This window comes from Gambusia affinis, linkage group LG18 (genome assembly GCF_019740435.1).
Source record: "Gambusia affinis linkage group LG18, SWU_Gaff_1.0, whole genome shotgun sequence".
In the NCBI taxonomy this organism is placed as follows: domain Eukaryota; kingdom Metazoa; phylum Chordata; class Actinopteri; order Cyprinodontiformes; family Poeciliidae; genus Gambusia; species Gambusia affinis.
This window is the reverse complement of record NC_057885.1, coordinates 7,087,716-7,109,346: the sequence shown is the minus strand read 5'-3', so window position 1 is coordinate 7,109,346 and position 21,631 is coordinate 7,087,716. Positions and strand designations below refer to the sequence as shown.

General features: G+C 40.0%; 3 protein-coding genes across 7 annotated transcripts; 2 read left to right on the top strand and 1 right to left on the bottom strand.

The window, feature by feature from the left end:
• Positions 1 to 639: 639 nt before the first annotated feature.
• On the bottom strand, positions 640 to 4,900 carry LOC122819861. Its single transcript, XM_044096880.1, has 4 exons — positions 4,821 to 4,900; positions 3,749 to 4,079; positions 3,589 to 3,645; positions 640 to 3,504 (listed from the first exon to the last, which is right to left on the bottom strand). Exons 2-4 carry the CDS (start codon positions 4,047 to 4,049, stop codon positions 2,081 to 2,083), a joined length of 1,782 nt encoding a protein of 593 aa, XP_043952815.1. The 5' UTR covers positions 4,050 to 4,079; positions 4,821 to 4,900; the 3' UTR covers positions 640 to 2,080.
• Positions 4,901 to 6,381: 1,481 nt separating this feature from the next.
• LOC122819862 (E3 ubiquitin/ISG15 ligase TRIM25-like) lies at positions 6,382 to 10,650 on the top strand. Of its 2 annotated transcripts, none has more exons than XM_044096883.1 (7): positions 6,382 to 6,756; positions 7,466 to 7,840; positions 7,946 to 8,041; positions 8,760 to 8,993; positions 9,402 to 9,564; positions 9,657 to 9,716; positions 9,814 to 10,650. In XM_044096883.1, exons 1-7 carry the CDS (start codon positions 6,517 to 6,519, stop codon positions 10,344 to 10,346), a joined length of 1,701 nt encoding a protein of 566 aa, XP_043952818.1. In that variant the 5' UTR covers positions 6,382 to 6,516; the 3' UTR covers positions 10,347 to 10,650. The 2 variants fall into 2 exon arrangements, with proteins under 2 accessions (XP_043952818.1, XP_043952817.1); XM_044096882.1 differs by having other exon boundaries at positions 8,757 to 8,993.
• A 1,826-nt stretch (positions 10,651 to 12,476) lies between these two features.
• On the top strand, positions 12,477 to 21,115 carry LOC122819852. Of its 4 annotated transcripts, XM_044096865.1 has the most exons (8): positions 13,302 to 13,344; positions 13,424 to 13,565; positions 14,795 to 14,925; positions 16,287 to 17,411; positions 17,519 to 17,758; positions 17,848 to 18,066; positions 18,677 to 18,752; positions 18,917 to 21,076. In XM_044096865.1, exons 4-8 carry the CDS (start codon positions 16,644 to 16,646, stop codon positions 20,011 to 20,013), a joined length of 2,400 nt encoding a protein of 799 aa, XP_043952800.1. In that variant the 5' UTR covers positions 13,302 to 13,344; positions 13,424 to 13,565; positions 14,795 to 14,925; positions 16,287 to 16,643; the 3' UTR covers positions 20,014 to 21,076. The 4 variants fall into 4 exon arrangements, with proteins under 4 accessions (XP_043952801.1, XP_043952800.1, XP_043952798.1 ...); XM_044096866.1 differs by lacking the exons at positions 13,302 to 13,344; positions 13,424 to 13,565 and adding an exon at positions 12,477 to 12,549 and having other exon boundaries at positions 18,917 to 21,113; XM_044096863.1 differs by having other exon boundaries at positions 13,303 to 13,565; positions 18,917 to 21,115.
• The last annotated feature ends 516 nt before the right edge of the window (positions 21,116 to 21,631 follow it).

Here is a 21,631-nt window from a genome sequence, read left to right as displayed (position 1 = left end):
CTTTTGATTTTATTACTGGTTACGCAACACAAGCAAACTGAACAACATAATAAACATAAGATACTTCAAGACCAGGGTGCGTTTAATATTTGTCTGATAAAACAACTGAGATGCTGTCAGACATCAGAGCTACAGCGGCTTGCAAAAGTATTCACACCCCTTGAACTATTTTTTCTTATGCCACATGACAACAAACATAAATATTATTCAAAGTTTATGTGAAAGACCAACACAAAGTGGTGTACAGTTGTGAAGTAGAAAGAAAATCTACATGATTCACAACACTTTTAATAAATAAACTGAAAAGTACCTTAGTTATTTTAATTAAGGTAATATTGTCATAAAAAAGGGTGTGTGTGTGTCAAGAATATTATTTTCATCAGCTGCATCAGATTTGATAATCTTGATGAATTGGGCTTTAGTGTTTACAGCTGGTAGATAAGTATTTTAGCTTCTACTTTCAGTTGATCTGCTGATGGCTCCTACCTTTCAGTAGAACATATTTCTTTAAGAAAAATAATTAGGAAATGGAAAATAAAATCATAAGTTTTGCATCTGTTTTTATTATTATTATTTTATTTTTCAAAAGAAACATTTTGATGTTTCTACCTACTTACTTTCATTCAGAAAACATTAAATGGCAGCCAGACAGGAGTTAGAGTTTATTTAATTAGACGAGACAAATTAACAAATCTGGTTACAGAGCTGAAATGACACAATGTTCTATAAAAGACAAATAGTTTAAAAATAAAAAATATAAAGTTATTGTCAAAAAACAAAAACAGACATCACTTTCCATTAAACAAGTCCTGAAAACAACAACACACCTTGACTCACTTTGTACAGTCTGCACATGTGGATCTTCAACAATCAAATCACATTGAAACAAAAAGTTCAGAAAAGCGAATTTAAGCGACCAAACTGCTGCTGAGCAAAGTTGAAACCTTCCCACGGTCTGGTATTTAACACAAATACAAAGTCTTACTCCTAAATGTTGGCACAAGATCGCTTAGCATTAGCATGTCCAGCACTGGGAAACTTCACCCCACATACCAAACGAATAAAATTATATTTTATTTACACTCTATTGCTTTGCCAAAGGTTGTCACACACATAGCTGGTGTGTCAGAACATTTTGTTAACCAGTGTTTATGATTAAAACCACAGTGCCATCTAGTGGCCTGGCATGATAACTACAGTGGATTCAAAGTGTCTTGGGAGTTTCATCTAAATTTTCTCTCAATCAACAAATACCAGCAGTTTACATGAGTAGCTAATCTCATGTAAATATATTTCAGAGACTTTGTGGTTTGATATGTCTAAAATACCTCCTGCACACTTTTTATGTGTCTAGGAGCAGATAATCATGCACACACAGCCATGCCTAATGGAAATTTAGAGATCAATTAACCTAACAATCATGTTTTTGGGTTCTGGGAGGAAGCTGGAGTACTTGGGGAGAACCCATACAAGCACAAGAAGAACATGCAAATTCCATGTAGAAACACCCCAACGTTTGGACTCAAACCCAGAACCTTCTTGCCATTAGCCAACCAAATTAGCAATAGACACATCCCCTAAAAATCAATCTCTCTGTTTTACCACAAACCAACCCAGCATGTGTTCAAATTTATCATATTATAATGACTGAAAGAACAACATCAAACTGAAAACCAGCCTGAAGTTCAAATTTCTGTCCAGAAATTTATGACCAGAGGTGAAGACAAAAGGGGAAACGTGACAGAGTCCAGCGATTAACGGAAATAAACTATTGGTAATGAGAATGATTAAAATATCTACTGATATATAAATAGGCACCAAAGATCTCCTATATAAAACACCTAAGACTGATGTGATTTCCATTCCTAAATATCCTTTAAGGAATTAACATATTGTCACACAGATGCATTGATTATGGGTTCATTATAAACCAGTAACGGTTGGGCTGATGTTCGGAGATCTTTTTTAAAATCCTCACATTCAGTGAAGACAATTACACATCTTAAAACACAACAGTTACGTCTCCATGTCTTTAGATTTTGGGTCCAATACATTAAACTGAATGCAGAGTCACAAACTGTCATTGTTTCATAATGACAGTGAATAACAACAGTACGACCAAAAACATCACCAATATTCCACTTGATAGGAAAATGGTTCCAGCCATTGGTACTCTGTCAAAAAACGACAGGAAGAGCAGGAAGTAAAAAGCCACACAGAGAAGGATGAGTCCGATGTTCTTCTTGATCCACTCATAAAGGGCCATGATCTTGTCATAGATTTTCTTGACCCATATGCTGAGCCATATTGCTCCAGCCAAAGACATTATACCTGCAATTATTTTTGCCACACAAGTTAAACTTGATATAACTGCTCCTATACCTCCCATTAGCCCCCCAGTTAAACTTGATACAACTGCTCCTATAACTCCCATTAGCCCCCCAATTAAACTTGATGCAACTGCCCCTAAACCTCCCAATAGCCCCCCAATGAAACCAGTTAACAATTTCCAAAAACTTGGAGCTCCTGGCCCTTCTGTTTTCTTCCTCCTGCCTGGCATATCTGATGGCTTGTTTGTTTCTGTGTCATTATATTCTCTTTCTGGTTCATTTTCCTCTTCCTCCTCCTTTGGAGAGGAGTTTGTTTGAGATGGCCCTTCGCACTTTTCTTCAGCTCTCCCTTTCGGTTCAGAACATGGTTCTTCATATTCCCCCTGTTTACTAGTAGTGCATTCTTCAGTCTTGGTGGATGTTTGTGTTTTTTGCCAAATTGCAACATCTGGCCCAAAGAAAGCTTCTGCCACCAAGTTCCCCTCAGGGCCTGACAAACTAATCCACAAGTTGCTGTTGGCATTACCTTTGTTGTTGTTTGATTGTTTTGGGTTGCTTGATTTTGTGTTATTTTTGTCTCTCTGACATGCCTGGAGGATTTTGTTGGTGTAACACCCTCCTTTGTTTTCTATCACTATCTTATCCATCATGCTGATCAGCTGTGACACCTGGGAGTCGTTTTCGTCACCCTTTGGGCTGTTCTTATGATCAACTACATGATATCGGCCACTGCACTTCACTACCAAATCGTTAAGACGTTGATTCTCATTGATATACTTTTCAATTGTCATCCGATCAGGGCCATGAGTAAAAACAACTGCAGCATATTTGAATGCTTCCTCTGGAAGACACTGGCAGATTTTGTCGATTACAGCCGCCTGTTGGTTTGAGGATTCCTCTACGTTCAGCACAATCAGAAGAACATGGGGACCGGGACTGCACCTTGAGGTACACCTCGCTATCTCATCCTTCAGCTCTGCCTCAAGTTGGTCAAAATGAGAGAAACCAGGAGTGTCCAACACAGTGATTCTCCTTTCGTGGGCAGATTTGGACTGAATTTGATAGTCAGTCGTTCTGCCAGGTTCGAACACTTCCTCTCCTAAGATGGAGTTTCCCAGGGTGCTTTTCCCAGCCCCAGATTCTCCCAACAGGACGATCCTGTAGGCTCTCAGCACTACGAAGCAATGGTGAAAATTAAATTATTATGTTCATTTGGAAGGATAAGAGAAAACTGTAAATCGCTGTAATCTCTAGTTACCTTTGATGGACTTCTGAACTCCATCTGTTCCTTTGATGATCACCTTTGATGCTGCCACTAGGAAAGGAAAATGAACATTCTTACATTGTTTATGATTTTGTTGTCCCTGAGTTTTACAGGGATGGATTTATGAGAATAAATGACCACTAAGCGTCTTTACCTCTCTCTGGTTTCACTCCCGCTGCTCCATGTCCTTGTGGCGCATTATAGACACTTACGTTTACAGAGTGTTCTTCCACAATCTGTCTCCTGTCAGCCGTGACTTTTGGAACTTTAACTTCTTCTTCTCTTCCTGCAGCCGTGAGTTCTGGTTGACCTATAACACTCGATCCAAAGAAAACGTCCCCAAACAGCGCAGCTGTGGGGCCTGTTATTTTCATCCATGCTTTGTTGTGGACACAGTAGTCGGCCTTATTGTCAGTGGACTGGCAGGTACTCTTTTTGTCAATGTGCATCACCATCTTCACCTGTATATTTGGCCTCTGCTCTTCCTGGAAATGATATAGTACAGTAAGAAACAGAAGAAGTTAGGGATAGCCTTATCTATACATTTAGGGAATCTTACAAAAAACCGTCACATGAAGCAGATAAGGTTTCTTCTCACAACTGCATGGTGTCACATTTAAAATTACATTCTCTACCAGTGAATTCTGAAATTGTTTTCCCTTTCTATGTGATTTTTCTTTTAGCTATTTGTGGTGTGGAAAGATAAAGTTTGGTCACAGTTTAAAGTGTGTACTCTGTCTCTCCAACGGTCGATAAAATCTAAAGTGAGTAGCTTCGTTCCCATATTTCCTAACTTGTAGAGATCATCATAAATCTGCTTTTCTTCAATGGCATCTTATCTTATTTTACCTTCTTAGGATATCAGCTTAGTGAAATAAACTTCTTTATTTTGTCTTCCTTAGAATTTGTGAGTTTAATCCCATTTGAAATAAGGTAAGTAATCTTTCTGTAGTTTCCAGTTGGAACAGAATGAGAGCTCACTGTCAATCAAAATATCTGTCTTGAAAGCTGAGTGTTCTCAGCACCTCAGAGGCTGAATGCTCTGAAAACAGAAAGTGAAACTTGTAAATCCACTTCACTGGTAAACAAGTTACATTTATACGAGAAGCTGCTCATTCTTTACACACAAAGAGACCTAATCACATTTATCTGCCACTAGATTAAGCCAAGAATCTTTAAATGTCGTCTCTGACGTGAAGTACTGAAAATAAGTGACCATAACTTACCAGCACTGATATTTAATGTGGAAACTCTGAGAGAGGATCTTGTAACGGTGCAGGATGGGAGTGTCGCTTCTCTACTGCAAGAACAGCTACTTAATAGTTTTCTTTTTATGATACTTTAGAATTCCACTTCAAATGTGTTATGTAATTATTGATTCATCTCAGCCACTGACTACCTTGGAGAGGATTCACACAGGTTATTACAAACTGTTTATATATAATATTTATATATTATAGGACAGAGACGACAATGAAGTCAAGGCTTTGTGACAGTGTTGGTGAGTAACGGAGCAATTTCAGATTCAATTCCAGTTTCCAGCTTTTCTTTGTTAGTAGTCTGTCTGCATCCCACATGTTGTCTTGAAAATATCTTTGCACTACCCCGCAAATGCTCACTAAATAAGGACATCCAGAAGTTTCTTTATGTTTTTCCCTGAATTAGTTTTGACATCTCCATTCCAAAGCTTTACTGTTCTGTTTCACTGTTATGGTGTTCTTCTTCGGTCATGTTCTGTAGTTACGCCAAACTATTTTTGGCCTTAAAGTTCAACTGTGGTTCCTGTCAGATGATTTTTGAGTGTAAACTTGCAGACATTGTGTAAATTTTTCTGCAAGCTTTTCGGTGTGTTTATTTAGGATTCTGTGTCTGTTGAGTCTCTGTGTTGTCCAGTCTACCCCTGGTTGACCCCAGCTGTGTCTAGATCCCTTGATTACCCCCTGTGTATTTATACCCACCTGTGTTTCTTGTTCTTTGTCAGGTTCTTGTCTAGACTGTCTGCCTGCCGTCTATTCATTACTGATTGTTTAAAATCCATCAAGTTTACACGATTTGCAGGGGAAAGCCACAGTTTACAGAATAAACAGCGCCTCCTAGAGTCTAAATATATAATCGTTGCAGAAGTAGGTGCATTTTCACAGAATATTAAAAGCCTTAAATTCAGAATGAGTGCATTATTAGAAAACTGTCTATGCATGCAGCTTGGCAATATTATTGCTTGCTTGATATTTTGTCTGTTGTAACTTTATTATCGAAGAAGAAAAATTATTACTCTCCCTAATTTGTGAATATTAAATTATGTGGACTTATTTATTTATTTATTACACTATGACTAGAATTTTTAAAACATACAGAAATTGATTCACTTTATTGTAAAAACTATTTCCCAGCCAGTTAAAGCAATGTGCGAACACTAGACATGGAGTACTTCGGTGGGTTATGTATATAATACTACCTCACGTCCCACAGCGCGCGCGTCCGCAATTCAGATTATTCAATCAAGTTTCAATCAGTCGATTTATTTGTAGAGCACAATTTAGCAACAAGACAGTCCAAAGTGATTTGCATCAAAAAAAAGACATTCACATACACACAAGAAATGAAAAGTTACAGAACACACAATTACACATTTAAATGTTGATTAAATTATATAGATTAATGTGCGGGTTCGTTAAAACCATATGCGGTGTGGGGTTTTCCATAACTCCGCTTGTCCAGTTATACAATTCTGTTGAATTAAGAAAAAAAGAAAGAACATTATATAAGATGCTTTCTTATTGGTTATCCCTGCCACAAACTAAACCATTATTTCCGAGCAGGTGAGAAGCACCAATAGGTATCCGGAAGTATCCGAAAACGGGAGGATACTCAAGAAAAGCCCGCACGCTTCTCAGTTAGCTACGCAGGCAAGATTCTTTCAAGATGGCAGCGAACTCGCCGGAGCCTGGAGTTGATTTGGACCAGAGCCAGTTCTGTTGTTCGGTGTGTTTGGACCTGTTCAGGGAGCCTGTCACCGTCCCGTGCGGACACAGCTACTGCCGGCTCTGCATTGAAGCCTGCTGGCAGCGTGACGAGGAGGCGGAGGGCCGATACAGCTGCCCGCAGTGCAGGGAGGTCTTCCAGCCTCGACCCGCACTGAGGAAAAATATCACTCTAGCTGAGGTGACATATTTACACTTAAGCGGATGTTTTCTTGGTGACAAAACGGTTTGAAATTGAGTCGCTAAAGTTTATCCAGAGCTCGTGAGCGTAGTTCCATGTCCACGTGAGCAAAAACCTGAAATGAGGTTTAATTGACCCAGCTGCCTGATTGACCCCGGCGTGTAAAGAGGAGGGACGTCATTTTTTATTTCCTGAGGAGTTTATAAATGTACCTCAGTAGATAATACATTTTTATTAGTAGTTTTTTGCTTTTAAGGTAAAATTCTGAAACTAGCTGTACATTGTCCATCAACTTGGATTTAATCTAACCAACAAAATGAAGCTGTTTAGTTTTACATTTTTTGCAACTTCCCCACAGCATGTTTATCTGACACATATTCTGTTTGGTTCACTTTGACTGAAAGTCCAGCAGTCAAATTTTAGGTTAGTGTGGTCAGAAGTGTCAACCAATTGTTTAAATGTGACTGGAGGGGGGCAAGTAAAGCCTGGCAGCCTGCCAGGCTTATAATACACTGGGAGAAATATCACAAGTCTATGGGGAAATGTTAAATCTTTGCAATGCAAAATCCATAAAGAATGTATATACTGTCAGTTAAAATGCTAGTTATTGAATCCAAAAAGAAGGAAATGTATTATGCTACTTAAGCCATTCTCAATTTCTTTTTAATTTTTTTATTTGTTTCCTCTCTCAACCGACAATCTGATTCAGGTTGTGGGGAAGCTGAAGGCGACGGGCACCAAGGAAACCCCTCTCTCTGTGGAGTTGACCTGCGCTGGCCCAGACGACGTCGCCTGTGATTTCTGCTGCGAGGCCAGGAGCCACAAGGCCTCCATGTCCTGCCTGACGTGCCTGGCGTCGTACTGCGGTTTTCACCTGGCGCCTCACCACACCGTTCCCGCGCTGAAGACTCACCAGCTGGTGTCCGTCACGGTCCCGCTGAAGGAGAAGATGTGCAAGAAGCACAACAAGCTGCTGGAGGTGTACTGTCATTCTGACCGGAGCTGCATCTGCTACCTGTGCGTAATAGACGAACACAGAGGACACTTCACTGTTCCAGCCTCAGCAGAACGAGCCACAGAGCAGGTGGGAGCAGGAACTCTGCAGACTGCACACAGTAGGGAGGGAGTTAAAAATCTTAACGTAGGTCAAAGGTTTGTAACTCAACTTTTTTTCTTTTTTTTTTTGAAGATGCTGCTGAATATAAATCAAATCGGTGTCCAGACGAGTCTGCAGAATAGAGAACATGAGCTGAAGGAGTTGGGCAAAGCTCTAGAGGATTTCAAGGTGGGGGAGGAAAATCAAGACAATTTCAGTTTTATGTAGTAACCGTGTGGATTTGCAGTGATTTTTGAGACCTGCCTCAAAAATGTCTCAAAGCGCGACAAATGGCGCCATAACTTGTCATGTCACAACAAGTCAAAACAACAACAAATCAGCTAAATATGCCGCCCTGGGTGGTTGCCGTGTCGTCCATATCAGAAACCGCTACTGAATCTAAGAGAGTAAACATTTAGAGAAAAACAATGCCACTTTTATTTATCTGAAACAAAAGCTATTCTTTTTCATAATGAAAGAAATATTTTAGCAGCTCATAAAGGTTTGATTGCTGTAGTTCTAACAGCTTACTTATCTCTACTTCTGTTTTGACAGTTTTTTCTCTTTAATACTGGGTGAGGAGCTCAAAGTGTTTGCAATCAGAAGTTCTCGTTGTCGTTACCCTAATTTTAATATTTTTTTTTTACTTCCTGCTCTCTCAATTCTGAAGTGTCTCCCTCAGAATTGTAAAATTATTGTCAAAAGAAGTGCGGTAAAACTATTTCTAAATTTGCCAACAGTATGAACAGCTTTGCGCTCAACTGTATGCATTTGATCCTTTTTTTCCACTAATGTATCTTGTGTTGTGAAGGGGTGGAATGCATTCGAGAGCATATTTTAGGCTTTCCAAGTTGTTCACCCTCATCTGTAATTCAAAGAAAAGCGTCAACAACTTGAGTTTTAGCAGGTTTGTAGCCGGACTGCAGTGGACAGCGTTGACAAGATCATCGACCTGTTGATATCCTCCATCCAAACAACACGCATTTTGGCAAAGCAGATGATCGAGACGAGAGAGAAGCTGGCGGTGGCCGAGGCTGAAAAGTTGCAGCTCCAGCTACGGGAGGAGATCGCCAAGCTGCGGAAACGGAACGGTGACCTTCACAAGCTCTCTCTCTCCAGCGACCACATTCATTTCATTCAGGTACCTCAAGTTTGAATTGTGTAAAGTGTCGCGTCGAAGCATCGGAAGCCTTTATGTTTTTTACATGTTAAAGCGTCGGCAGAAAATGCACCGTTTTTAGAGTTGGTGCCCGACGCAAAGTAGTGTACAAATTTTTAACTTTTCATCTACGTATATAAAAGTCTCCATGGAACACAATACATTTATAATCAGATTTTCTATTTATTTCTCAGTAATTAATTAAAATAAACAATAATTTTTAGAGGGGGGGAAAAAAAGCATAAAGGTTCACTTATGCGTTTCCATGACGGTCAAAGTTCACGCCGTTAACTGCAGAAGCTTTAGTAAATTGCGAAACAACACTTGGGTAACATCTGATGTCCTGCTTGATTATATTTTCCAATCGATCGTCTGATTTCCTTCCGCCAGACTTTCCCAGCTCTCTCCACTTCCTGTGAATCTCCAGACCTGCCGCCCGGTGCCGTCGTTTGCCCTCGCGAGTCGATGGCAGCTGCATCTCGCTCTTTAAATGACCTGAAAAGTAAAGTGGAGGGTGTCCTGGAGGACTCCTGGTTCAACTTTTCTGCCACTGGTGCATCACTTTTGCATAAAATTCTTGATTTTTATATGCAGACTGTTTCCCTTAGGACTGTGTGTGATTGAGGATTTTCTTTCTGTTGGCAGTGTCCGCTGTTCATGTTGTGCTGCCACCTGTGCCAAAAACCAGAGAGCAGTTTCTACTCTGTAAGCAAAGTGCTTAAAACTCCTACTTTCTAATAAGACTTTAAATGACATGCCTGCTATCTGATGAGGGCTAATGTTCTTGTTGGGGTTTCTGCAGATCGCTGTGTTCTCACCCTCGACATCCAAACTGCCCACAAGTGTTTGTCCATCTCCAAAGATCAACAGCAAGACGTTGGTGTGTCCTGCTACTCCCGCTACGCCTCCTACTACGTCAGTCGCGCGGACATGTTTGAGAGTGTGAAGCAGGTGCTGTGCTGCGAGGCTCTGTCAGAGCGCTGCTACTGGGAGGTCACCTGGGAAGGTTCCTTTTGCGCAGTAGCTGTGGCGTACAAAGACATCGGAAGATCATCGTCCAGCTCGGAGTTCGGATGCAATGACAAATCGTGGAGCTTGGAGTGCTCCAAGAACGCCTACGTTTTCCGACACCGTTCTGAGAAGAAAGTAGTGTCAGGCCCTCTGACCTCCCAGGTCGGTGTGTACCTGGATTACAGGGCAGGTACTCTGGCTTTTTACAGCATCTCTAAAGAGATGGTGCTGCTCCACAGGGAACAGACCATGTTCTGTAAACCTCTTCATCCTGGCCTGGGGCTGAAGGACGATGTTCAAGCAAAACTGTTGAAGTTGTGGTGAGGAAGTTTTCATGCTGAAGTTATGATGAGGAGGTTTTCATGCTGAAGTTATAATGAGGAAGTTTTCATGCTGAAGTTATAATGAGGACGTTTTCATGCTGACTCATAGCTGAGCGCCTTTTTTTTTTTTTTTTTTTTTTTATATGTAAAACAACTAAAATGCCATGTCTGAATAAAGTTAAAGTAATTTAAAACTAACTACCTCCCTGTTTTTTATTTACTTTTTTACTTGAAATCCGAATAAATCATGACACCCGATGTGACCCCCACAAAGTGTGGCCACATTTGTTTGATTAAATTGTGATTTTGGTTATTTTGAAGTTTTGGAGCAGTGTCACGCAGTAACACGGGTGCGCCGCTAGATGGCAGAAGCGGGCTCTTGCGGGACTGACGGTGCATCATTGCGGTGTCGAGGAAGCTCCCTTCCATTCGGATGAGAGCTACCAGCACAGCAACACCGTCTCCTGTGGCTCATTTGTTCTTTTCCTGTTAAAAACAGGTTATTTGCATCTGTTTGCCTGTCCCTCCACCCGAGACCTGCAACAGAAGTTTTCATGCTGACTCATAGCTGAGCACCTTTTTTTTTTAGATGTAAAACAACTAAAATGCCATGTCTGAATAAAGTTAAAGTAATTTAAAACTAACTACCTCCCTGTTTTTTATTTACTTTTTTACTTGAAATCCGAATAAATCATGACACCCGACAATGTTTTGCGCATGTTTACTTTTAGCTACTGCAGCAGAGTTATTTCACTGAAAATAGGTGTTTCTTTTCCCCAGCAAATATCAATATGGACGCCTTCACACGATGTCAGGTTGTGGCAGGAACTTTCAGGACGGCTGCAGATTCAACTTGGATGCTAAATTCTTCCATTATTTAATGCCTGTTAAAATATAGTTTTGTTTATCCTATACAGTAAAAGTTGATCAACATTTTTTGGTGCGCACTGGAAGCTCGCAAATAAAATTATCCCTCTGAACTCATGCCACGCCCTAATTAACTGATTTCCTGCAAAGTTTTCCTGTGACCCTAACTGGTCAATCTGGTTTCAGCAGCTGCAGTGATGTGGGAGACTGTCGACTGGAAAAATATCCAGTAGACGGTCACATGGAGGGCTGGTCATAAAAGGTTTATGGAAAGTTGAGTGCAAATCCAAAGCATGATGGGGAAATGAGCAACAGATGCAGGATGGAAAGGATTGGATAGAAACATTTATCCAAGCAGTGGAATTTGGTTAATGGAAATGTAGCAATTTTGAAAAAACAAATTTTTTGATTGAAGCGTTTTGGTGCAGGGGTGAGGTGGAGTTTTCTTTGCCCGTATCGAAGTTGATTCAACCTTGCAAAACTGTAATGGAAGTCACATGATCAATAATTGGATGTTACTGGTTCAAGCCACAAAGACGATGACGTCGACAGGTAGTGGGTGGAGGATAATAGCCGGACATGTTCTTTAATATCCTATAGAGTAAATAAATTTATTCACGTGTAATTGTAGTGTTTAATGGAAACACTACAACTCCGAAATAGTTTTTTGACATATAAATGTACAAAGTTTTGCATACATTTATAACGTAAATGCATATAGGGCATCAAAAACTACCAACCTCAGACGAATCCTACACCAGGACAAGAAGTGTATTAGTTGGGCTGAGGAGAAAAAGAACTGGATCGTTGTTCGGTGGTCCAAAGACCTTTTCTCACAGCATAGTTGACATTTTACTCTGAACTCATTGTAGATTCTTGAAGAGAAGAGACTCTAGGACAATTGAATCCTCACTGCTTAACATCCAGAGTGAACTCTTCAGTCGGTCACTCTTGGTATTGGTCGACTGTGTCTTCTGAAGTCCATTTAATGCAGGAAATTCTGGTGGCGGGGTTTTTATTTTCCAACAGGACACTGCTGAAAGATGTGAAATGTTGGCTCAATGGCCACGGTGTTACTGTTCTCTAAAGCAGTGTTTCCCAACCCTGGTCCTCAAGGCACACTGTCCTACATGTTTTAGAGGTTTCCCTGCTTTAATGTGCCTGATTCAACTGATTGCAGTTCAACAAACGCTTTTTAATCAGTCATCAATTGAAATCAGCTGCACTGAAGCAAGGAAATACCTAAAACATGCAGGGCAGTGTGCCTTGAGGACCAGGGTTGGGAAACACTGCTCTAAAGGGCAGCAAACTGGGCTGACCTGATTGTCAAGAGGAAGGTGAGTCACCAAACCCAGATGGAATAACCTACTGGTTGCTATGAAAACAACTTGGGTTGTTTCATGACAAGTCTCACAACCGCAGTAATTTGTTTGAAAGGAGTACGAACCAAGAATAGAGTGCCAATAGTGTAGAAAAGAAATATCCTTTTTTGTTGATCTTATGTAGCATTTACATTAGTTAATGACTGATTAGTTTTTCAACATCCCAGGCTTATGTGTTTCCTTTTTTATAGTTAGTCTAGTATTTCCCAAATTTTACCAGCTTTTCACTCACAAATAATGTAAGCTGTTCATCAGGACCCCCAACTCTGAGCAAACAAGCACTTCTACAGTAATCTGTTAAAAAGTGGTACTATCACACCTTAATTTGCACTGACAGCCAATGTGTTGCTTTTGTTTTCAATGACTATTTTTGTCTTTTACATTATATTTTTAAAATACAGATTTCATTGTCATTTATTTATTTATTTATTTATTAGTATTTAGGTTCATTTTAGAAGAGGACCTGAAGAATCCTGACTTCTGCATCCATGACCTCAGGAACTCTTTTTAACTTTCACTCGGTGCTTTCAGTGCTTTTACTGGACCGTTAAGATAACAATACAATATATTTTAATGGTGGAAATAACCTAATATTATTTGACTTTTGGATTAAGGCTTAGAAAAAAAAAAAAGAAGAAAAGTGGACTGACATGTGGCAGCTGTGACGCCTCCATGTCTCAGTTGTCCTCATTGTTGTCACTAGGGGACGCAGCTCTGGAGTATATTAAAGCCTCGTCGTGTCTCAAAGAGGTGCATACTGTTATGTCTGACGTTCGGGCGTGAAGCGATAACTATGGGGGAAAGTTACCAGTACCCCGTTTATTTCCAGTGCCGGACGCTTCTTGTGGGAAAGAACAGAAATAAAACTGAGCGCTACTTCCGTGTTCAAAGACACTCCGGCGGAGGAGAATGCGGACCATTGACAACAGTGGCTGACAACGTCTACAGCATAGCGTTCAGAAATCAGAAAGGTACTGAAAGACGAGATTTTATTTTGCATTTTGTTTGTGTTGCGACATAGACAGATTGCTTTAAGAAGCCCGAGTGACCTGCATTTTAAAAACGTCCTTCAAAACACGCACGACCATAAAAGTCTTGAAACTATTATTATTACTGTTAATATTATTACTGTTGTTGTTGTTATTATTAATGCTGTGATTAATAATTATGATGATATAGCCGATAGCCTGTATGAACATCAATATTGACAAATTGAAACGGGAAACTTCTCTGGAAAGTGAAACTTAACTCAAGCTGCCAAAGGCCACAAAGAGCAGCTGAAAAACTGACAGAGTGGCAAAGAGAAATGCACTGTAAAAGTTGATTAAAAACGCAGTTATGCTGTTATGATGCTTAGTAAAATGAGTTGTTGGTCTTTAAAGCCACTGCATAACCTGACTTGACATAAAACTAGAGATTAGAGCTGAATTAAAGCCAGGAGTTCATCTCAAGCTGTGGCAAATATTAAAATATGCCATCTGAATCGTATTTGCATGTTATTCAGTACACTTTTGAAAATGTTCAGTGCACTTGCTAAATAAAAGGTAAAATTTTAGCATAATTTGGCTTAGGTTACCACTAAAGCAGGTTTTACAAAACACAGTGATAGTTTGAAATAAATATATATGGATTCCAATGTCCTAAAATGCTTTGCAGTTTGGAATATTGTACATTTACTCTTAGTTCAGTTAGTCCAACTTCTAAGCTTTTTAATAACTACAAGATGATAAAGTAAAATCAGTTAGTGTGTTATGTTTACTGTAATAAAGCAGGGGATTCACCGTTGTATAACTCAAGCACAGAAGTAATCCCGGTTTCGCTTTCCAATCATCAGCCCCAAAGGGATAGTTCAGGAACATTTGTAGGTGGAGCTCTGGGTAAAGGTCCATCACTAGGTTGTAAAATCTGCCACACAGATGTTAACAGCTCCTTGTTTGCATAAATAAAGATTAGTGGTTGCTAAAGGTGGAGTCTGGTTGCAATCTTGGTCTCCAGATTTTCACATGAAACTCAGTACTGGTGCTCTATTCTGATTGGATGGTTATTTCCATAAATTCACATATATTGCACTATGTATATATGCATATATATATATATATATATATATATATATATATATATATATATATATATATATATATATATATATATATATATATATATATTCATATGCTAACCTCTGTTATGCTCTGTGCTGTAGATCAACAGGAAGTGTTGAAGAGATCTAAGCATGAAGTTGAGCTCACTGATGGTCGTCTGGTGTTCACTGTCAGGGCCAACTTGTCACCTCCCAGCTCGTCACATGATATCACCGCTGCAGAGCCAGCAGAGGTCAGCACAACGTTTCAATTCGACAAAACAAACATGCAACAGGGCCTCCAGGGATGTTTTATAATCTGATCCACATCTTAAATCTTCATGTTTTTCTTTCAGATAGGGTTGAAAAACAACAGTGCTTTTAGAAAGATATAGACTCTATATGCTATATGAGCACTTTTTGCTCATATAGCATAGTGTTTTGCATTACAGAGATAATTACAGTGATATCTGAAGAGTTAACACTCTTGAACTTTGAGCATGACAGATGGATAAGTTAAAGCAAGGCAGGCTTATTTTTTTTAGTGCCATCCATGAAGACGCTCTCTTTAGAGAAAAACATCAAGGTAAATGGCCCAAAAAAAACAAAAGTAGGCAAAATGCTGATTTAAATTCAAAACAAATACCTAACCAATATGTGATCATGATAACCTGAAAAAGGTGACCTAAAAAAAGTGATCTTTAACATTTACTGTAGAATAATCGTAAACTAATAAACTTTTGTTTATCTCTAGTCTCACTGATTGCTGTGTCTACACAGGTCTGCCTAAAAAAAAAAAAAAAAAATTACACACCTGCTGCTGATCCAAAACGCTGCTGCTGACATTCTCACTAAAACCAGGAAGATGGTTTTAGTGAGATCTCCCCTGTTCTGAAGACTTTAAATAAGCGAATAGACTTTAAAATACTGTTAATTTGTAAATCACTGAACGGCTTAGAACCACAATACATTAAAGAACTGCTGTTGCTCTATCAACCTTTGTTAGGTTCTGGTTCTGGTTCTGCTCTGCATCCCTAGATCCAAAACAAAACATGGGGAAGCAGCATTCAGCATTTATGCGCCACAAATATGCAACAAGCTTCCAGAAAACTGCAAAAATGCTGAAACACTGAGCTCCTTTAAATCAGGACTAAAACCTGCATGTTTAGAGTTGCTTGTGAACCATAATAAATGGAACATTGACCAACATATTTGATGTATATTAATGATTTGACAAAATTATGTTTTTGTGTTGTCATGATGTAAAGCACTTTGAAATGCCTTGTTGCTGAAACGCACTATACAAATAAACTTGATTGATTGATTGTTAATAATTACCAACCTGTTGAGTGATGCTGTAAAAGCCTGTATTATTGGTTTGCTGTATTTTTACAGTCTTCTGCAGTATGTTGATAGAAAAGTCATATATAAAAGGAAGCTGTTAACAAAGAAAATATTTCTCAGATACATATAACACTATTCCTCTCTTGTAGTTTTAAATAGAACTATTCTCATTGACAGCAAAGTCAGAAAATGAGGAACCAGCTAAGATTTTAACATGTTGCCTTTATATATGTTTACTTTGTAAAATCTGTTATTGTTGTGCTTTTACCAGGACCAGCAGTCCATTCCTGAGATAACTGCCCCACTGAGTGGCAATGAAGTTGAAGAACAACCAGAAGAACACAAACTTCCTGCGCTGAAGGACTCCCATGATGCTGAGGAACTGCTCGCCTCTGGGTTTTACCCTGCTGAGCATTACCAAAAGGAGGAAGAGACTTTAGTGAGGAGATTATCTCAAACTGACGCTGTGGGTGAAGTTAGTTACTGGAGAGGAGAGGAAGACCAACAGTGTGGTGGGACTCCAGACCTCTCTCATAAAGACCTACATGAGGTTGCAGCACAGCACTACAAAGATGAAGTCAGCAGAGCAAGGACAGCCGTTGTGGCAGGTGCTCTGGTGAAAACAGAGATGTTAGATATGGAGGATAAGCCATGTTTAGTTGAGCGTTTGGGAACTTTGTATTTGGCTGAAAAACCTGCAGTAGCCACTTATGACCTTACTGATGATCTTCAATTGATGGTGTATCAGGAAGACATCACCACGTTTGGGGCTGACGCCCTGGTGAACTCCTCCAATGAGGATCTGAATCATTGTGAAGGCATTGCTGCTGCTCTGACTCAGGCTGGCGGTCCTGACGTCCAGTTTGAGATCGATTCTTTAAGGAAAGGTAAAGGACAAATCCCTACCGGTGAAGTTGTAGTGACCATTGGGGGTAATTTACCTTGCAAAAGACTGCTGCATGCTGTTGGACCTGTGGCTGGAAAAGCAGCTGGTGAGGAGAGGGTGTTACTGGAAAGAACTGTTCGGAGTGCTCTGAATTTGGCAGAATTGATGAAATTTAAGACCATCGCCATGCCGTGTATCGGCTCAGGAGTGTTTGGCATTCCCGTCACAGTTTGCTCTGACGCCATTGTGTGTGCTGTCAAGGAATTCTGTAACCAGGGTGGGAAAAGTCTTAAGACAATTTCACTGATAGATGACAGAGGAGAGGTGGTGAGGGCCTTGCAAGAAGCATGCGACAGGCATTTTCTGGGGCAAAGTGCTGCCCACCCTACAGAACACAAAGATTCACTTGAAAGGGAGTTTGGTTCTGATGGACAAAATGCAGCCACAGCCGGAGCTCCCAAAGGCCTTGTCCAGGTCGAGATTGTTCAGGGGACCATTGAAAGCCAGCAGGTGAGAATTCCTTAATTTTAAGTTTATCTTCTCTAAAGTGAATTGATTATTCCGGTGTTGTGGCACCGTTAGCGAGTCCGTAACCTTTGGTTTTGAACTGTTTGTAGACAGATGCAGTGGTATCTCCAATGGTCTTCAACGATCCTCTGTCTACTCGTGTTGGAAACGTTCTCAGTAAAGCAATTGGTCGTCATGTGACTCAAAGGGTTGCACAGAAGTCAGAAGAAGGTGAAATGGGGCCTGGTGACTTCATACTAGAGGAAAATTTGACCGGCGTTCCTTTTGGTGCCGTGTTCTTCCTCAACCTTGTTCAGTGGGATGAAGAAGACGATGGAACCGCGGTTCAGGTGAGATAACTGAGCATTTTTACCACAATTAGTCTGTCTGGATCGGTTAAAAATAATGTTCAGCTTGTTTCTAATTCTCATTTTTACAGGTTCTCCGTCTGGGCATCAACCAAATTCTGACTTCCTGCGAGAGCAAAGGGTTCGGATCTGTAGCCCTACCTGCACTTGGGGCTGGCATTGCTCTGCGTTTTCCAGACCCTCTGGTAGCCAGAGTTTTACTGGAGGAGATCTCTAAATTTGAACAGGAGAGAACCACCAGCACACCAGTTCAAGTTCTCCTTGTTCTACCAGATCCAGAGGCTATAGAGGTGAAGTACAATAAACATGTTTTTTCCTTGAGTGATTCACACCAAATGGGTTTTTTAACAGTTAAACAGATGACATATTAAGCTAAACTATATAGAGTAATATTTTAGCAATTGATGTTTCTTGACACATTCTTTGAGTCCTAACCACAGTGAAACCCCATCTGATCACAGTTCAGTATTTGCGGATTCACCTATTCACAGATTTTTTTTTCTTGTGAAACATAACTCCAAATTATTCGTGGAAATCCTGCCTGTTTGTAGATTTTTTTGGGGGGTTTATTCTCACAGCATATCTGAAATAGTGCTCACCATCCTGTCCAACATCAGTGTCTGATCTAACAAATTCATTGGTGTAAAAATAGAAAAAAAAATTCTCATAAATGCACATCTAAACATTGTAAACAGTCCTTCTGAAAGAACCAATGTGGGGTTTTTTTTATGAAAAATGTGAGGCAACAGTTTTTGCAACCTTTGTAACAAAAATAGGATGTCATTAGATTTGTGTGTGTAAATGCAATTGACCCCATTAGTTTTGATAATTTCGTATATATTTGTATTGAAGTGGTGGATCCTTGGACTTGTATTAAACTGGGATATATTTCCTCTACAGGTCTTCAAATCTGTCCAAGAAGACCTAAAGTACAACAGATGTACTGAAAATGATCTGGAGCGTGATCGACATCAGGGTCAGTATAGACAATAGGAAACCTGTAAGATTGAAATGAAACTGTGCTATTGTATTCTCCCATCTGTGAAAATATGATAAAAATAATTTATTAAAAGACCAACGGAAACTTAATAGTACTAAAATTTAATTCCGCATCCATTTCTTCAATCTGAATCTTTCCAGACTCCAGTCCAACGAGGATCGTTCTGCTGGGGAAAACTGGAGTTGGGAAAAGCCACCTAGCCAACACCATCCTGGGGGAGGAACTTTTTACTTTATACCATTCTCCTAACTCAGGCACACATACATGTCAATCAGAGACCAGAACAGTCAGTGGGAGGAGCCTCACTCTGATCGACACGCCTGGTTTCTTCGACACCGACAAGTCGAAAGAGGAGCTGAAGCCGGAGATAATGAGTTGCCTCACGGAGTGCGCACCTGGACCGCACATCTTTCTCATTTTACTTAGAGTTGACAGATTCACCAAGCAAGAGCAACAGCTTATCACTGAACTATGCGATATTTTCTCAGAGGATGCTCTGAAATATGCTGTAATCGTGTTCACTCACGGCGAGCAGCTCAAAGAAGGGATGAAAATCGAAGAGTTTGTCAGACAGAATGAGGATCTGAGTAATCTTGTGAAGAAGTGTGGAGGTCGGTGCCACGTGTTTGATAATAAACACTGGAGCGGAGACAGGCAAGATGGCTACAGGAACAACCAGGTCCAGTTAGAGGTATTCCTTCAGACAGTAGACAGGATGATGGTGGAAAAAAACGGATCCTACTACACCAATGACGTTCTGCGGCACGTAGAAGAAAGGATCCAGAAGCAAGAAAAGCAGATTTCTAGAGAGATGGCAGTGTACTTACCCCCACAGGAGATCAGGAAGCAGGCTAAAACTTTCGTGTCTAATGAATTTCTGATCCAGTTAGCGGGTACTACCACCGGTGTTTTGTTGGGGGCATTTTTTGGAGTGGCAGCGCTATTGGAAGTTGTAATGAAAGTTGTGAAAAATCCCACTGAAGTGATGAAGCGCGTGAAAACCTTAACTACGATGGCACCCGCAGCGGCTGCAGTGGGAGGCGAGGTGGCAGTCGTGGCTGCCGGAGTGGTGGCAGGCGTCACCACATTAACTGCAGCTGCCGCGGGAGGAGTACGAGGCAGTGTTATTGGTCAGAAAGCATGTAAGGAAGCGAAAACTCCGATGGAGGCAATTGAGAAGAGTTATGAAGCTGTTATGAAGGAAAGAAGTACATTTAGGATGCTTCCACAAAATTAAGCGTGCGTTCACACCGGCTCTTGTTTAGTCCACTTTAATCCGACTGTACTTTGTTTATCTAGAGAGCCTGGTCTGTTTGGGGAGGTGCGAGTGCACAATTGAACTGTGGTCCGCCTAAAAACCCAGGTCTTGGTTTGGTTGAAGTGAACTCTGGCGCAGACCAAAGATGGCTCCAAAAGCAGGAAGCAAATTATATCGCAGGGCATTCTGGGTCAGCAGAACAAAAACAAATGGGCAAGTACAAGGAGAAATCCCTCAAGGTCTTTTACCAGAAATAAAAGAGAAATCCTACAACAACTAAAATCTGATGCCACTCCATTTTGGTTTACATTTTGTGAAGAATGTAGGTGCACTGGTTTTCTTCTAAGGTTTTTGTGCCGTTTCTTTCAGTGGCTCTTGGTGTAGCGCCACCAACCAGTGCTGATGAGAGATAACATTATATTTTTAGAACAAACGCAGCACAAACACCTGGTTTGTGAATTTCTACTCTTAGCCTGTATTGGTGAGCTTTGAGCACTAGGGGGCATCCTCAGTTTTTTTTTTTTACTTTTTTAAAAAATTCCTGCTTTTGTAATGGTGCTTTACAAAGACTACAACCGCTTTTTCTAAATACTCTAATTGTTGATGCACTTTTGGTGATAGTATTACTTGTATTAACTGGACATTCTTTTAAAGACGGACAGGGTTTATTGTTGCTGTTACTTTGGTGGAAGATATTATTTAACTTCTTTGTAAAAATGACACTTGGTGTAAGTTCTCTCGCCTAATTTACTAGTGAGTAATTCAAGCTGCTGACTTGGTGTTTTTGCACATTTATTCTATGTTTGTTGACTTTGACAAAGTAACACACCTTTTAAGGTATTTGAATAAAGTTTCTCAAAAATAAAAGCATACCATGCGCCTGCTTCACTGTTTAACTACAATCAATATTGAAGGTACTTTTTGTCTCATAATGTCTTTTAAGCTTATTTACTTCTTAAGAAGTGTGGTGTTATTTTTCTGGAAAGGGGAGTTTAATATTTCTTTTATTTAAATTAAACGTGAGCAGGCTTTCTAATACTTCAATGTAATTGGTGGAAATAAATATATTGTCTTCTTCCTACATTAATGACCTAAGTCCCTTTTGTCAGAAGAGATTTTGAGTGATATTATGTAACTCATATCGCTCTCATCAGTTGTATAACAGGTAACTCTAATCACCTGCAGCTTTCTATTGTTTGTTTCAAGTTCAAGTCCGGGAAACATTTTTTCTTTTTACAGATTCTTTACACTGATTAGACCAGTGGCACACAACCATTTCAAAAACAGTCTCCACATATTTTAAAAGTATTGATGATGGAAATGACACATTCGTCTTTCTTAATCCTCCCGGGAGCTTCGGGTCAAAGGTTGACGACGCGTAATAGACAATATAATCGATAATACAATAATTCACGTGTCACGTTCGACATTTTCTGGACATTTCTAAAAATAAGCGTAATAACAAAGCTTATTAAAAGTTGTGTACTCTTCTGTCACACAATGACCAATTCAAAAATGGTCTCTGAACCCTTTTTTTTCCCAGCCAAATGTGTCCAAAAGTTCTTTTGAACATTTTCTTCTGAATTCGTGTTCCAAA